The 13,719-nt window shown below is 34.4% G+C and overlaps 1 protein-coding gene and 1 pseudogene across 1 annotated transcript in view; one reads left to right on the top strand and one right to left on the bottom strand.

The window, feature by feature from the left end:
* Positions 1-11,432, top strand: part of LOC150085148 (sodium-dependent dopamine transporter-like) — a 176,652-nt gene extending 165,220 nt beyond the window's left edge. Inside the window, exons 11-12 of the mRNA XM_090373849.1 lie at positions 6,171-6,344; positions 11,238-11,432. Of these exons, the coding sequence (XP_090229975.1) occupies positions 6,171-6,344; positions 11,238-11,432 (369 nt within the window). The remainder of the gene's footprint in view (positions 1-6,170; positions 6,345-11,237) is intronic.
* LOC150085149 (5S ribosomal RNA) lies at positions 5,658-5,776 on the bottom strand (annotated as a pseudogene).
* Positions 11,433-13,719: the final 2,287 nt, after the last annotated feature.

The following is a 13,719-nucleotide window of genomic DNA, read 5'->3' as shown; positions in this document are numbered from 1 at the left end:
GGGATGGTTGAGTGGGAGAAAACTCTCAAACTAACATTATTTACTAACTAACAAAATATTGAAAATAACCCATGGTTATTTTCAATATTTATTAATGATATTGATGAAGCAATAAGCAACACTACTGCAACAAGATCTTGAAAAATTAGGCAGATGGGTTAAGTAGCAATTGAGGTTTAACACTGCATATGGATAAGCAGTAATCACTATGCTAATAAATAATAGTATACCAGCCGAGTGGTACTACACTGAGAGTAGTGGAAAACAAACACCTGGGGATAATTGTACAGTGACATAAAATTCTCTGAACAGCACAGAGAGGCTGCTAGTACAGCTCATGGGGTTTTATCAATGATATACCGAAGTTTTACTAAAAAGGATAAGGAAGTGGTTATCCCATGTTATAAGGCAATGATTGGGCCACATGTTGGGTATGATATACATGTCTGAAAGCCTCAGGATTAATGAGGTGGAAACAAAGCACCTGCAAGATCTGATTGAGGTGTTTAAGACTCTGAATAGATTAAGTTGAATGGTGAGAGCAACTTTCCTCTTCCTCAGACAACACACGTGAGAGGTGTGGTTGCAGGGCAGATGTGCAGAAATTCTTTCATCTAGTGGGTAGTTGATCGTTGGAACAAACTCCCACCTGGTGTTGTGGAAGTGGGTGCTTTGAATAAATTTAAGGAAGAACTGGACAAATTATTAGAGTGGTGGTCGGACAGGTGATGTGAGTTTTTTTTTTTTTTTTGTTTGCTGATGTTGTATAAGTTTACTTCCTTAGCCACTATTTATACTAATTATAGATAATATACTGATGCCTTAGTTGCTCTGACACTTAAACAACACACCTAACATTATTCCTGAGAGAAATATCTGCTGCTACATGGCATATATATGGGTGAGCCGATGGATAAAGTTGTCATTAAATCCAAAACAGGAACACTCCATACATGAACCATTATAATTTCAGTAAAGGTACAATCATTCCATTATAAATGGATAGATGAATGCATAACTCGGCAACATAATTCAAGTTAATTTTGTGCCACGTTCTATGTCAGATACTAGTAACAACAGCATATTAGTATGATTTTTCGAAGTAAAATTAATCATTAGATGGCTATTTCTGTTCCTTTTGAACTAGCCATCTAACAATTAATGGCTACAACCCGTGTTCAGAAGATGCCTTAGTATTTCAATATGATTGGGTTGTGCTGCTTAGAAAAGTGCAGCTCAGGCTATGAGGTATCAATGTAGCATCTGTGAATTGCACATATTACATAGTTAACATGGCTGTTTTTTCAAGATTAAAAGCAGGATTTTCTGGGGGTAAAAATCACATGACACTAAAAGGTCTGAAATTTGACTGCATATTTTGACTAAGTATTAAACTACCACTATTTTAGCATCCCTCATATTGTGGGATTATGTTCACAACTGGGTTGTCAGTCATTATACCACCAAGTATCTAACAATTGATGGCATCCATTGAGAATAATTAACAATAGTCTTCTGTATTGGGAATCATTAATTATTCAAAGTGCAACCAAAATAGGTAACTCATTGTGAAGGCATCCACAATGTTAGATTTCACAAAATGATGCCAAGTAATTAACTCAGTTAACTTACTACATACAGAAATGATGCACTGCTCTAACTTTTGCATCTCATGATGTTAAAGCTAGATCACAGTTTAAAGAAAAAATGATCTTGATAATTGTACAAAATAATCTGTATACCCACAAATTAAAAATGATTTCCTTAAAAAAAAATAATAATAAATAAATAAAAATTTTTTTTTTAAATTCACAACCCCAATTTTTTGGAGCAACTACATTTTTGTAAGGTTTAAGGTTACAGAGTGATATTTAGATTTTTTTTTTTTTTTAAGTTAATTTCTTAAATTTTGTTAAACATGGATGAAAGGCATCAATAATTTTTAAAAAATGTAATGACTAAACCATAAATTCAACACCTAACAATACTGCAACATGTTGATTAAATGAGAGTGCTGCTTGGTATATGTAATATATCTATCAATTAATATAAGATGGGCTAGTTGAAAGACTCATGTCAGTTGCTGGATCTAACAATATAACAGTTTATAGACTTTTAAAATAGTTTTCTGGTTTAAGCATATGTTTGACCTGGAGATGATGAGCTCAAAGACATTCGACGTTGATGAAACAGATCTATTTTTTAGATGTTTGCCAAACGAGACACTGACTTTTAAAAGTGATTAAATGTTTAGGTGGTAAAAATAGTAATGAGAGAATTAGTCTTGGTTGGTGCAAATATGGCTGGTAAAGAAAAAATGTGGCTTTTGGTAATAGGCAAAAGTAAACAATCCTGATGTTTCAAAGTTGTTAGATTTGGACTACAACAAACCTTGGATGACAAGTGAAATTTTTGAATGACCAAGACAATTTTTGAAATTGTCTTGGGCAGGACACATAGCTCGAAGACATGATGACAGATGGACTAAGAAAATAACAGAATGGTATCCAAGAGGAGCTAGAAGAAAACCTGGAAGACAAAGGCGGAGATGGATAGATGAAATTCATGAGTTTGTGGGTAGTAAATGGATGTCCAGTGCTCAAAACAGAAGCAACTGGAAAGTTGCTGGAGAGGCCTTCATCCTGCAGTGGATTGAAAATGGCTGATGATGATGATGATTGACCTGGAGAAATGACAAACAACAATCTAAAAAATGTGTATTTTAAAAAGCTCCCCACCAATCACCTTTCAGTCAGATATTTTGCCAAGGTGGCAGCTTTACTCTTAATTGACAGATTTCTAAATGTCAAATGTTGCAATGTTGCTAAATAAATGCTAACTAGTGTTTTATCTTTTTCAAAAAAACTTATTTTTTATAAATAATTTATTTATTGGACTAAAAAATTGGATGTCAAGGTGGTGGTTAATGTGAGGAAATATCTTTATTACAAAATATTCTAACTGTTTCAACCAGAAATCAAAGATAACTAGCCACACATACTAACATGCTGCTTATGCCACACATAATAACATTCCATTCAGATTTTACACTGATTATAAAGGAGCGTTTTCTCTTCACAAAATTACAGTTTAGAACTGTAAATGTGACATCAAAAAATGCTTAACATTGCTATATTTGACAATTCACTTTTATTTTTATCTGATCTTGATAAAAATTTAGTACAAAAACAACATTTTTGGGGAGGGGCAATTTTTTAGTAGGTTGCTAATTCTTATATTTCTTATTAGGCAACTAAGCTGGATAAATAATTTAAGTATCAAAGGGTTATTGCATAACCATGGCTAGATTTTCCATCCTAAATATCTGTAAGGGGATCACTGATAGTAATAACATAATGTTTAAATAATTATTATTTTTATATACAATTTTTTGGGTAACTTTTCATTATATCTTCCTCTCTCCCTCCCACAGTGAGGTGCAAGCAGAAATGCTAGCCATATAAGCAACAGCAACCATAAATGGGGTCATATAACCACAGAATATTTCTCACTCAAAGGATGTCATCTTTTTCTACTTATAGCTATAGATAACAACCACTGGCAATTAATTAAGGATGGAAAGAGATGAACACTACAAACGGAACATAAAAAATCTCTTGCTACAAGACATTTTCCAAACCATTACATTCAGAAGGATCACATAAGTAAATTATGATGCTGAGTGCTCTGTTAAAAAATGACTATTAGAAGTTGAAATTACCATGAAACTAGCAAGGCACTATGCTGAGAGCTGCTGGCAAAGGCTTCCTCTCATGTCACCAGAAACCAAAATGGAAGTTTCCATCTACTATGGTGTTCTTATTAATGAGGTTGCCTAATCAGATGTGATGGGGAATACCTAACAATTGCCGGTTTTTGTGGGACACATGAAATTAGGCATGATGAAGAATCTAGCTCACGCTCATGCTATTCAGTTCATGAATCTAGCTCATGCAACTGTAAAAACAAATTGACGCTATTAATATGTTTTTAAAATTGCACAAATCAAATAAAATTGACACAGTTAAGGACAGCAAAATTATGAACCAGTTTTTATGTTTATTAATCTTGTATAATCCATCAGTTCTAAGAGAATTTGATTCTTTTTATCACAAAATATGAACACCTCAAAATATAAAATGCTGCAGAAATAATGCTTTTGGAGTGGATAACTGTTGCAGTGGAGGTCAGCAACTTAAATAAGTTCTAGGCAGAACTAGACAAACATTTGGAGTGAATAGATGGGTGAAATGGGAAGGGTGTTTTTTTTTTTTTTTTTGGCTGATGCTATATAAGCTTGCTTTCTTGCATCATATGCTCTACTAATGCTAATAATGCTAATAACAACGTGTACAACTATATCACCTTTTGTGCCCTTAAAAGATGATATTCGCTCTACAACGTCATCAACCTTTGCCCCTGGCAGACATACCCTGGTCATGTTCCACCTATCCTTTTTACAAAGCATGTTCCCCGTTTCCCTGACAATAGTCACCAACAACTACTAGTTCCTGTGGGACCAGCACATTCTGCCTTGGGGGCTGCCTCTGTGTTGCAAGATGACCAAGTGCAAGCTCTGGCGTTGATGTGGGCAGCTGAGAGCTTGATGGGCCCCTCAATTTATTTCCTTCGAGGGCATCCATCCTGTCCTTCAAGGTCTCATATAGGCCCATAACAACGCTGAGTTGTCGCCTAATTTCCTTGCACTCCTTGCATCGTGCACATACAAAGACATCCCCCATGGCAGTATCATGTCCCGTACCCGATTGCTCCGCAAACATCAAGCAAACAGTGCATCTTAAAAGGCTGTGATTCAGAGGGCAACTGCCCCCCTCAGTTCTCCCCTGAGCCACAGCACTCCCATTAGCTTGAGCCTTTTGCTTTGCTGCTCTGGTCTGAGTCATGATTTCGATTTAATGTCAATAAAATCACAATTTCAGAACAAAATTAAAACCTTAACTTGTATCCTAACACAGTTATAACGCTATATTTATTTTTCAGTATCGAGTGTTATCTACGAGTTCCCTTTATATAACTTCCGTATCAAGTATGTATTAATTATTTGTTACGTTTGTACTCTAAGTCGTTATATATATATATAGTTAAAAGTACAATTTAATTGACAATGAAGTTTAACAAGATTAATAGATTTACTGATTAATTGACAATATTATATTATGCACTATACTATACAAAGCTAATGCTATCGAATTCCGGATATGCTGTATCGTGTTACAATGGCGGTAATTACGAACGGTACTTCTACGGACTCTTAAGTATTGATTAACTTCCAAATCTCGCTGTCTCAATTTAGAATAAACTAGGGATCCTGACTAGGTCTATAGCTACTTATAGATAATAATTTGATATAACAATTGGTTAATAAATCGGCTAAATATGGTTAAAAACCTCTCGTTCAATGGAGCTGCAATTTGTAACACGTGGATTTGATACCGTTACCGATACTAAGTAATACCCACAAAATCTCTATCAAGTTAAACTTTAAACTAAGTATCGTAACTAGGAATATAAAACTACTCTAGAAAATAAGTAATTATGCCAATTTAAGCTAATAAATCAGAAAAAACTTCTCTTCTCCAGGAGCTGCAAAATAGCTGCGGCCGCACAGGCTACTCTCGAACCCAAACTTTTTCAAAAGCCAACTACACCCGGTATTCCCAGGTGGTCACCCTCCCAAGTACTGACCGGGCCTAATGCTGCTTAACTTCGGTGATTGGACGAGAACTGGTGTATTCAGCCTAGTATGATAGTTGGCTTAAATATAAATTTTTTTTTTTTTTACTTTTCCGGGGCTCGAACCCATGTCGTTGTTACTGGTGGTCTGGTGCTTATCCCCACAGCTACCCTTTCAGTTTGTCTGGTCTAGTTGACTGCTCATGTATATTTGTTACTATACCTACAAGTATTTATTAAAATACTTGTAGGTATAGAATAACAAATATAGAATAACAAATAAGAATAACCTCAGCAGTTATGTATGATCTCAAATGTGATAGATTATTGAATTGTGAATGGATTGAAAAGTATGAAGAAACCAATTAACATTGAACTGTTTTTGAATTGTGAATAAATGTTTTACATATTATATCTATAGAGTTTTTTGTTTCTTTCTTTGTAACTTATATATGAGAATTTTTTTTTCTCTTTAGGCAGTTTTGGTTTATAGTATGGTATGTAAAGCTAATGAAGAAATAAGGCCTGGGTACATATATCCAGACTGGGGATTTTTATTAGGTTGGCTAGCCTTATCTGTTACTCTTTGTTGGATTCCAATATTGGCTTTTGTAGCTTACAAACGGGCACCTGAAACCAATATTATTACAGTAAGTATATGTTTCTGTTATCTTTGTTTTTATTGTGATAACTTACAACAGAACTATAGCATTAGTAGAGGCATATGATGCAGCATCAGCCAACAAAAAAAAACACAAACTTCCACTTCACCCTCCATTCGTTTGAAATACCTGTCCAACTGAGCCTTAAATTTATTTAGGCTCAGCTGGACTTAAAATTATATATATGCATCTTTATTATTACTGTTTTAGGATGGTAAATAACAAAACACTTCAGTAATAAAAATTTACATAATCTATTTATTTATGTAGGTTCCAATCTTGATGCTTATGGCTTCTCAGATTGGGTTCTTGAACCTTATAAATTTTCATCGCAAGGAAATGGGTGCTGCTACAAATCCCCTGAGAATTGGGTGTGGCTCACATACCGATGTCTGAAGCACCCACAGTGTTTTGTGCATTATTAACGTTCAGTGATGGGCTGTGTAAGGGTAACTAAGAGTAAGAACATGTGCATGTACACTAATGCCAGGAGCATTGTAAATAAACTTGATGAATTTGAAGTACTGATTAAGTCGTCAAATGCAGATGTAAGGATAGCAAAGACATGGCATCACTCAAACATTGGTGATGTTGAATTTGAATATGGGGAGTACATTGCATACAGGAGGGGCAGAGGAGTTATGCGCTTAGTTAAGAAGCATTTTAAATCTAATGCAGTGCATCCAGTCGACATGGGTGACCAGTGCAATGTTGAGTAAGTTTGGTGTGATATAAGTGCAGGGAAAACGAAATTGAGAGTAGGAACGTGTTAGACCTGATGACTGTGAGTATACCAAAATGATATACCAAACATCTAAAACATGGGTAAGTAAATCAGAATATCTTGTAATCAGGGATTTTAACTTTTGCGATGTTCACCGGAATTTTTGGGTTGGTCACTCACACTGGCAAGACTTTTGTAGATTTCTTGGATGACTGTTTTATACAGCAGCATGTAACTGACATTGTTACCAACAGCAAATTCTAAATGGGAAGCATTCAGGGAAGTAATCATAGAAGCTACTAGGCTTTTCATAGCAATGAAGAAATACTGTTCAAGACTGACACCTAAATGGATGTCAGATGAACTATTGAGACAAGTGGCAGAAAAGAAAAGTGCATGGGATGGATATAAATTATCAGGTGTTCAGAAGCTTATGGTAGATATAAATTTCTCTGTAATCAAGTCACAAAGGAGGTTAGGCATTATAAAGCAGATTATGAGAAGTCTCTGGCAAAGGATGCAAAGAAAAACAGCAAAGACTTCTATGTTTATATTAACAGTAGAAGGAAGGGAAGAAAGGGCCACTAGTTAGTGAGTGAGATGTTTGATTTGTCTGCAACCCTGCTCAGGTTGCAGACAAATCAAATAGCATTTTGCATCTACATTGATGCATGAGGAATTCTTTAGGGAAGGGGATGGCAGAAGTCTGTCAAACTTCACCTAAATAACTTTGTAATAACTAAAAGGAAAGCTGAGGAGAAATTGTTGAAGATGGACATAAAAAAAGCACCTGGGTGGGTGGATCTATCCAATCATATTAAGCAAGGTAAGCAAGCCTTTGGCCATAATTATGAGAACATCCTTGGCTTCGGGGGAAGTTACTATGGACCGGAGATGTGCAAATATATCTTCAATTCATAAAGGGGAATCAAAAGATGACATGAATAATGGAGTCACTTGTTAAAGAAGTAATGCAGGGCCACCTGGACAGGCATCCAACTATACTGCAATCACAGCATGAAGTTAAGGGGCAGCCTTGCCTAACCAATATTATAGGTTACTACGTTACAGTGACCAAGGAACTGGATGCAAAAAATATCATATGAATTTGATATCATATACAATATAGTGTCAGGTATCCAGAATAATTGATGTCAGACTTCTTCCGGATAGCCATATTTTCCAGATAATTGAGCTGGATAATTTTTCTGGTAAGATTATATAAATTTAATCTTACTTTACGATTAAAACTAAGGTAACATTAAATTTATTTAATCTCGTAAAACAGAAACATCCATCCAGACATTTTTATACAAAACAGGAAAATTAGAAAGATTTTTAAATGCTCTCAGTTTTTTCAACTTACCGATAATGAGCACAATCTGTGCATTCCAATGACATTTGCACACACAACAGTTGTAACTCGCTATTTTCTCATTTTAAAACTTGGTGCAGGCATTTCTCTTTTAGTGGCTGGGGTGTTTCTTGGAAATGCTTTCCATAATAAGCCCGTCTCATTAACATTATAAACGTTTTCTTTCTTGTAATTTGCTTGCTTAACTGAAGCGAATTTATTTTTAAAGGACACTGGTGCCGATTCGTCTACAGAAAGTTTCTCGCTTTGAATGTCTAGTTCACGTATACCGTGTCTCAGTTTAATATTTTTCAGCCAACCTCTGCTTGCCTTAAAATCTTCATTACCTCTTGATTTTTGATTAAAATCCAATACCTTTACACACAACATTTGGCCAGACACTGGTTCACCTAAACTTCGCTTTTGAAGAAAACAAAAACTAAAATACAATAAATAAATAAAAAATAAAGTTCACTCAAAAAGCGGCACTTTCAGATTTTGACATCGTGTTTTTCTTGCTAGATCCTCCTTCACTATAGGGATGGGATACACTTAAATAGAAAGGGTGCAAGAATATTTGCTGATGCTATCGAGGCAGTGTTAGGTGGGTCAGAAAACTGCTAGCTTGGGGAGATACAAGGACTAATAGATTAAGAGTAGCCACTGGCAGAGGTGAAAGTGATTCTTGCACTGCTTCTATTGGAATGAGCAGCAGCCTGGAAAACAAGATGCAGGGTATTTCAGAGACTGCTGGGAGTCATTGCGGTACAAGTAAACACATGGGTTGTGTTAAGGTAGCTAATAATAGGAACAGGTGCATGTATACTTGCGTGTACACCAATGCTAGGAGTTTGGTAAATAAATTTGATGAATTTGAGGTATTGCTCAAAACATCAAAGGCAGATATTGTTGGGATATCAGAGATGTGGAATTCTGCATTCCTTATATCTGTCACACAGATATAAGGAACGCAGAACTGGAATTTGGGGAGTACAATGTGTACAGGAAGGATAAGAAGGGAGGAGAGGTTATGCTATTAGTTAAGAAACACATAAAATCCAAGAAAGTGAAGCCAGTCGACATCGCTGGACAGTGTAGTGTTGAGTCGGTTTGGTGTGACATAAGCATTGGGAAATCAAAATTGAGAGTAGGAGTGTGTTATAGGCCTAATGACTCTGATGGGTATAATGAGAAACTGTACAGGGAAATAGAGTGGGCCAGTAAATCAGAGTCTTATAATGGGGGATTTTAATTTCCCAAATATTGACTGGAATTTGTGGGTTGGTCACTCGCACACTAGCGAGGCTTTTGTTGATTTATTGGATGATTGTTTTCTACATCAGCATGTTCGGGAGGCAACTAGAGGGAGTAATACTCTTGATCTGATTATCAGTAGTGATTCTTCATGCATTAAGTTTCACATAAAAGACTGCTCTATAAAGTGAAGCAATGTGCATTAATGTCAATTTACTGCTATGTATAAAGGGATGATTAAGTGGAAGGCAGAGAGTGGTTATCAATGGACACTGCTCTTCACGTACTAATGTTATCATTAGAGTTCTCCCCCAAAGGGTTCAGTGCTAGGCCCATTGTTGTTTTCAGTTTCTATTAATGATATTGGTGAAGGCTTAATATCAAAGTTTGCAGATGATACAAAGATTGGCAGGGTGGTGGATAGTGATCAGGGTGAGCTACTGCAACAAGATCTAAGAAAAATTGTACCACTGGGCTTTTTGCGTTTTCATTATTTTCATTCAACCTAATGTTTTGTACCTTCTAAAATATTTTGTGTTTCACTTTTTTTTTCTTTTTTTTTTAATGTCCATAAAAAAAAGTGTTGGTTATGTGTTTTTTGTATTCCTACCAAATGAATGAAAATTGTTACGTTACTAAATTTTGTGTAGCTGCCCATTTTTTTTTTTTTTTGCATTTTAAATAATAAATGGCAGCTCAGGTCACAACAAACAAATTTTCAGAAATGTGTGGGGGTGAATCAAATGAAAATGAGATTCGATTGTATAAATTTCATTCTAAACTTAAGTTACAAGCCACTGTGCATGCAAATTTAGGGATTACTGCCAGTGTTTTTACTGAACAATAGGACATGTTGGATATTCTGCATGCACTTGGAATGATGTGCAGCAGTAGAGACAGCTTTCATAGTGGTGTGTCTAAGCTAGTGCAATGGTATTATTCATTTGGAGGGGGGCATGCATGCAGTAAAGGGTACACACACACTGTGACTGTATGTGGCAAATTGTTACAGTGAGGGAATGAAAACTGGAAGATGATCCTTGTTCTCAGCAAGTTTGTACAATTGTCACAAAATATGTTTTCTTGGGTAAATGTCATCAGGGCAGTTCAGTTTATATGGCCAGATAGCTGGATATCAGTCACAGGTCTGCCTTACATCATCCATTTAGTAGCATATGAGCAGGGTATCAGAAACCTGGTGCATAGATGGTATAAATGCTTAAAACTGTAGTGGCAAGTTTTTAAAAGTACCAGGTCTTGGTAAAAAAAAAAAAAAAAAAATCATATGGCTTAAACTTGTATAAAATTACAAAGAAGAGGATTTTTAAACTTTATCATTGAATTTCATTGATAAAATTTAAGTTTTACTTGCCTGAAATGAGAGTATTAATGAGTTAATTTATATACTGTGTATAGTGTGTGTAATTGATTAGAAAATTGGATTTTGCACATATCATTTTTCTTTAGTTACTGTAACACAGAAACTGATTCTTTAAATTTCTTCATTTTATCTTGTTAATAATGAATTTGTTACCCCTTTCATCTTTAGCGTCTTGAATATACTATTCAGCCTCAGTTCCGTATTTCTGCAGATTCAGCAACAGACCCAAAACCAATTATTGTACTAAATGGGACATCATCCATACCAGACTATGCTGATATTGATGTGAAGCAGAGTGATATGTATGTTATTGGCCCACCTTATTCATATCAAGATAAAACTGATATAGAAACTTCATTCTGAAGTTTATTGCTTTTTTTTATGAAAACAGTATTTCTACATTTTTAGTTAACAGTATTAAAAGTTCACTTGCTTTTTGATGTCTTTAATCATCATTCTGAATTTAAAAAAAGCGATCAGTCTCAATGATAAAAAAGACTGGTTTATATTATTATTTTTTGTACAGTTAATTTTAAGGTTTGTATTGATATAATATACGTATATATTTTAGCTGAAACAAAACTATATTTTATATCAAGTTTAAAATAGTTTATTTTATTAAATATCTTACTTGAAATTTAATATTCAAAATGTTGACTTTTAAACTAGTTTTGCAATCTTGCAGAATAAATAGTGATTCCTTGATGATGTATGCTGGCTGGTGAACACAATTATAATTAAGCACAGCTGTATAAATAATTCTTTTTTCAGATGAATATTTTGAAATCACTGGAAAGCTTGATTTAATACCAGTGGCTGATAATGTTTATGAATGCTGTTTTAACCGGATGTCTAGTCCTTGAATCTGTTGGAAAGATATATCATGTTGTTTTAATCATTGAGAATTTTTTTTTTTTTTATATAGAGACAGATTATTTATGTTATTATAAAGTGTTACTAGTCAAATGTTTAGATGTTTTTTTTTTTTTATGTGATGAGTTTATGCAACACTGTTTTTGTTTTGCTATGATTTATGTAAATTTTATAACTAATCTTTATGAGCACAAATATATGTATATTATGATTCAGCTTCTCAGTAGGAATTTACCATTTTATTTCACTTTATCGGTTCTTCTAGATTATTTGATTATGAACTAGAGATAACAGGAACTTGTTTTCCTGGAATCACAAAAATGATGTAAATATTTGTCTGGGTAGATGTAATTGTCCAGTATTCACTTGAGTCCAATGTATTTACCAAGTTTTAGTTATGACCAGTTGATTTTTAATTTTGTGTTAATATAGTCTAAACAGAAAATTAGGGGACTATTGGAGAGGGGAATTTCAAATGTCACTTGTTACTGCACCCAGTTTCTGAGCATATTTTTTATATCATGTCTCATTGGACTAGAATTAGATACTCAAGATATTTTTAATGCATTTAAATTGATATCATGCTCTTTTGAAAAGCCCAGCGATCTGGTAACCAGTGAACATGTCACAAAATTTTGATGAATTGCCACCATACATCATAAACCAAAATAAATTAAAATTATGTTGGTCTATCAATTTCATAGTATGTATCCAGATTAAGACCAAGATAATCAGGCCTATGTAATCTTCATGACAGATGGATAAAATCAAATAGGGTTGGACATCTCCAGCCAGAAACCGCTAAATCTGGAGTGGTTTGCGAAGTTGTGGTAGTGGGTGTTGCAGAACATACATACCAGCTGATATTTGACACACCTAGTGCCATCTCTTGATGTATGTTTTGGATTATTTACCCTTAATATGGCAGCAAGATCAAGTAAATGAAATGGTGAAGCTAGAAAATGCTCATAAGTATGAAAAAAAGTTGAAATTCTCCAGAAGTTAGATGCTGGTGAGTCAGTACATGATCTAATCGTAGGCAATTGTTTTGGTGCCAGCATTTTGACTGTGATATCAGGAAGCATTGATAAAAGTTACCAGTATTATTCAGATATTTGATTCTGTGAAGGGAATTTTAAAGCATTCAGATGAATAAATACTTAAATATGTTTATTTATAAGCAGTATAGAGTACAAATTCCTACAGTGGATGAAATGAGATATCACCATTCCCTTTTATCCTCAAGAACTTCACATTCTATGTAACAAATTGTTTGTTTTACTGTTAATCAAGATAAATATCATATGAATTGAATTAGTTTTGTATTCTTTTTAATTCATTTTATTACTTCTATTATAATTTTTCTCTGTGTGCTACCTTCAACTGGGATTCTTAGAGAATCCCAGTTGAAGGTAGTACATTGTTTATTTTGCACATCATATTTTTAAAGTTCAGATGGTGAGCTGAATAGTTTTGTTAATGAAGCTGTTCTGACTATCATGTTTCACTTTGAAGGTGAAATGCTCAAATGTATGTGGATGCAGGTTGAGAGGAATGCATAACTATTAAACTTGACTTGCTTTGCCCTTCAAACTAAATGAAACCAGTTGAAAAACAGTTCTTCCTCCCAAAGTTGTCTGTAGCTCAGTTATTTCCATTTGATGGGACCCAGAAACACTTGTTTTTAGTGAAGTTACTCTTTTTTTTTTTTTTTTTTTTTTTTTGCTCTCTCAGGTTTCTTATATGGTTGTATAGCAAATAGTTTCTACTGTCCTAA

This window comes from Mastigoproctus giganteus, chromosome 5 (assembly GCF_048544385.1).
Source record: "Mastigoproctus giganteus isolate SK-2022 chromosome 5, ASM4854438v1, whole genome shotgun sequence".
Classification (NCBI taxonomy): domain Eukaryota; kingdom Metazoa; phylum Arthropoda; class Arachnida; order Uropygi; family Thelyphonidae; genus Mastigoproctus; species Mastigoproctus giganteus.
Note: the sequence above shows the minus strand (reverse complement) of the source record. Positions and strands in the feature narration are given on the sequence as shown.